Below are 3,114 nucleotides of genomic sequence, written 5' to 3' on the forward strand. Positions count from 1 at the left end.
CTGTTGATCTTCCTGTTGTTGATTTATAATTTGATAGCATTACGAACTGAGAAGATGTTTTGCAGTATTTCAATGTTTTTAAATTTATGAAGGCTTGCTTAATGGCCTAACATATGGTCTATCATGGAAAATGCTCCATGTGCACTGGAAGAGAATATATATTGTACTGTTGTCGGGTGAAGTGCTCTGTAGATGTCTGTAAGGTCAAGTTGGTGGATTGTATTGTTTAGCTCTTCTTCATCTTTGTTGAGTTTCTTTCCAATTGTTCTTTTATTGAAGTGGTGTATTAACGTCTCCCACTATGGCTGTGGCGTCATCTATTTGCCTTTTCAACTCTTTTAAAGTCTGATTTATGTATTTTGAGGCTCTTTCATTGGGCCTATGGATATTTATTATGGTTATATCTTCCTGTTCAATTGATCCTTTAATCATTATATAATGTCCTTCCTTGTCGTATGGTGGTTTTTGTCTTAAAATCAATTTGACCAGAAATTAATATTGCCATTCCTGCTCTCTTACAGTTGTCAATTCTTGATATATCTTTTTCCAACCTTTGATATTTAGTCTGTTTTTGTCTTTGTCTCTAAGGTGTGTCTCTTGTAGGCAGCATATTGATGGGTTTTGTTTTCTTATCCAATCTGCAACTCTCCATCTCTTGAGTGGTACATTTAATCCATTAACATTCAATGTAATGATCAACAAGTATGAGTTGGTTGCCATCATTTTGTTATGTGTTTTTTCATGTTGTACATGGTTTCTTTGTTCCATATTATTTTCTGTGCTGAACTCATTATGTTTATGAATCGTATTATCATTTCCTTTGTTGCTGTTGTTTTAGTATTTGCTGAATATTTTGCTTGTCCTCTTTTTTATTGTGATGTGAAGGTTTATCATTTTTCTTTGAGGTTACCCTGTGATTTATAATTTTCTCCCCAAGATTAGAATAGTCCATTCTATCTTGCAACTCCCTTGACTTCCTCACCATTTAGAAGTTCTGTAACTACACAGTCTTTTCCCTCTTTTTGGTTTGTAGTTGTCCTCACTTGCTAATTGATGTTTCTGGTTCCCTGTTTACAATCTTGTAGGCTTATTTTACTTTGAGTATGTCCATAGTTGTGGTTTCTGGGTTATGTCATTCTAGAGGTTTTTTTTTTTAAGTGCTGTACATTACAAATGAGTTACCTCACTTATCTTAAGGAGAATTTGGCTGGATAGAGAACAGAAATAGAAACAGTTTGCTTTTCATAGAAAATCTTTCACATTTTTAATTTTATACTAACAGTACAGTATATTTATTATTTAGCTCAAGGCATTTGACTACTAACCAGAAGGTTGGCGGTTTAAACCCACTAACCACTCCTTTGAAGTAAGATTGGGCAATCTACTCCATAGAGATACCACCTTGGAAGCCCAAGCAGGGGTTGCTATGAGTCAAATCGACTCGATGGCAGTGAGTTTGGTTTTATTGGTTAGTTTAAAAATTAAATTTTAATAGTAAAATAATTTTAAAGGGTTATGTAATATTTTATCTTGTTCTAACTCAAGGTGACTCTTAGCATTGCATATCTGAATAACATTAAAATTGTAGAGTTCTGGTGGTGTAGTGCCTAAGGCATTTGACTCCTAACCAGAAGGCTAGCAGTTCAAACCCTCCAGCCACTCCTTGGAAGGAAGATTGGGCAATTTACTTCCACAGAGATACCAACTTGGAATGTCAAGGAGGGCTCACTATGAGTCAGAACTGACTCGAAGGCATTGAGTTGTTTTGTTTTTTTTAATGCTTTATAAGGAGCCCTAGTGGTAGTATGGTAGTACTCTGGATAACCAAAAGCTTGAACCAGCCACTCAGTGGGAAAAAGATGTGGCACTTTGCTTCTGTAAAGAGTTACAGCCTTGGAAACTGTACAGGGGCAGTTCTACTCTGTCCTGTAGGAACTTATTAGCCAGAATCAACTCAATGACAGTAGGTTTTTTGTTGTTGATGTACTACAGTACAAAGAACAGATCCTTGACCTAGGGAGACTGGATGCTAAATGAAATATGGTGATAAGCATGACAAGTTCTTAAAAATTTTCCAGTTTATCCCTAATTACCATTAAAATTGAGGTAAACTAAAAAATAATGGACATGATTATCTTAAAGGGCTTTCAGTATTAACAGTCTTTGAATTTTAATTTCCCTGTAATAAATTCTGGGAGTCTTTAGATAGTACAGTTAATACACTCAGCTACTAATCAAAAGGCTGAGGTTCAAGTCCACTCAAAGGCACCTCAGAAAAAGGCCTGGCAATCTACTTCCAAAAAGTCAACCTTGAAAACCCTATGATCACAATTCTACTCTGACACACATGGGGTTGCCATGAGTTAGAACTGATTTCATGGTAACTAGAACTGGTAGTAAATTTAAAAAAGTAACTTTTAACAGATAACATCACTAACTCTCAATATTTCAGTACAGTAATGTTTAAAACTGTATTGTAATTTATGCAAAATTTCCAGAAATAAATCCTTAAACTCTTAACATACATGAACTATATCTGCCAACAATCCATTTAGCTTTGGGTATTTTTTTCTTGCATTTTTGGGATGTTGAACTTGAGGAAGGACCACCCCAGCAAAAATGGGACTCTTGGAAAAGATATTTTGCAAGTGAGGTGTCAAATTGCCTGCAAAAACAAGAAATATATTTTAGAAAAAATATATTAGGAAAAAATATAAGAAAACAGGGAAATTAATTGATAGTCCAAATAAACAAATTAGTATGTGATCTACATTAAATTACTAGAAACTGAGATGAGAATAACAATTACAAACTTCAAATTTTAAAACTGAAAAAACAACTATCCGAATATGTCATTAAAAAAATCTTGAGATTTCTCCAGTAATCTGTTGTAGCATATATGCAACAGAGAATGTAAAACCATCAAGTCCATTTTCTTCTCCCAAACTATAAGACATAATATACAACACTATTAGAAAAATCACATTCAAACTTTTATGCATTTCCATGCGGATATCTAAATGGTTTAACTAGCAGGTGCTCATCAGCAAGCTTTACTCAAAAAAAAAAAAAAAAAAAAATAGTTTTGTGTATGTCACAGTATGTAAATTATAT

At 33.9% G+C, this 3,114-nt stretch overlaps 1 protein-coding gene across 1 annotated transcript in view; it reads right to left on the reverse strand.

Moving 5' to 3' along the window:
- Window positions 1–3,114, reverse strand: part of CDKL3 (cyclin dependent kinase like 3) — a 99,002-nt gene that overhangs the window by 32,932 nt on the left and 62,956 nt on the right. Inside the window, exon 5 of the mRNA XM_007943760.1 lies at window positions 2,526–2,665. Coding sequence (XP_007941951.1) covers window positions 2,526–2,665 — 140 coding nt within the window. The remainder of the gene's footprint in view (window positions 1–2,525; window positions 2,666–3,114) is intronic.

This window comes from Orycteropus afer, unplaced genomic scaffold (assembly GCF_000298275.1).
Source record: "Orycteropus afer afer isolate SDZICR_OR568_19922 unplaced genomic scaffold, OryAfe1.0 scaffold00112, whole genome shotgun sequence".
NCBI lineage: Eukaryota > Metazoa > Chordata > Mammalia > Tubulidentata > Orycteropodidae > Orycteropus > Orycteropus afer.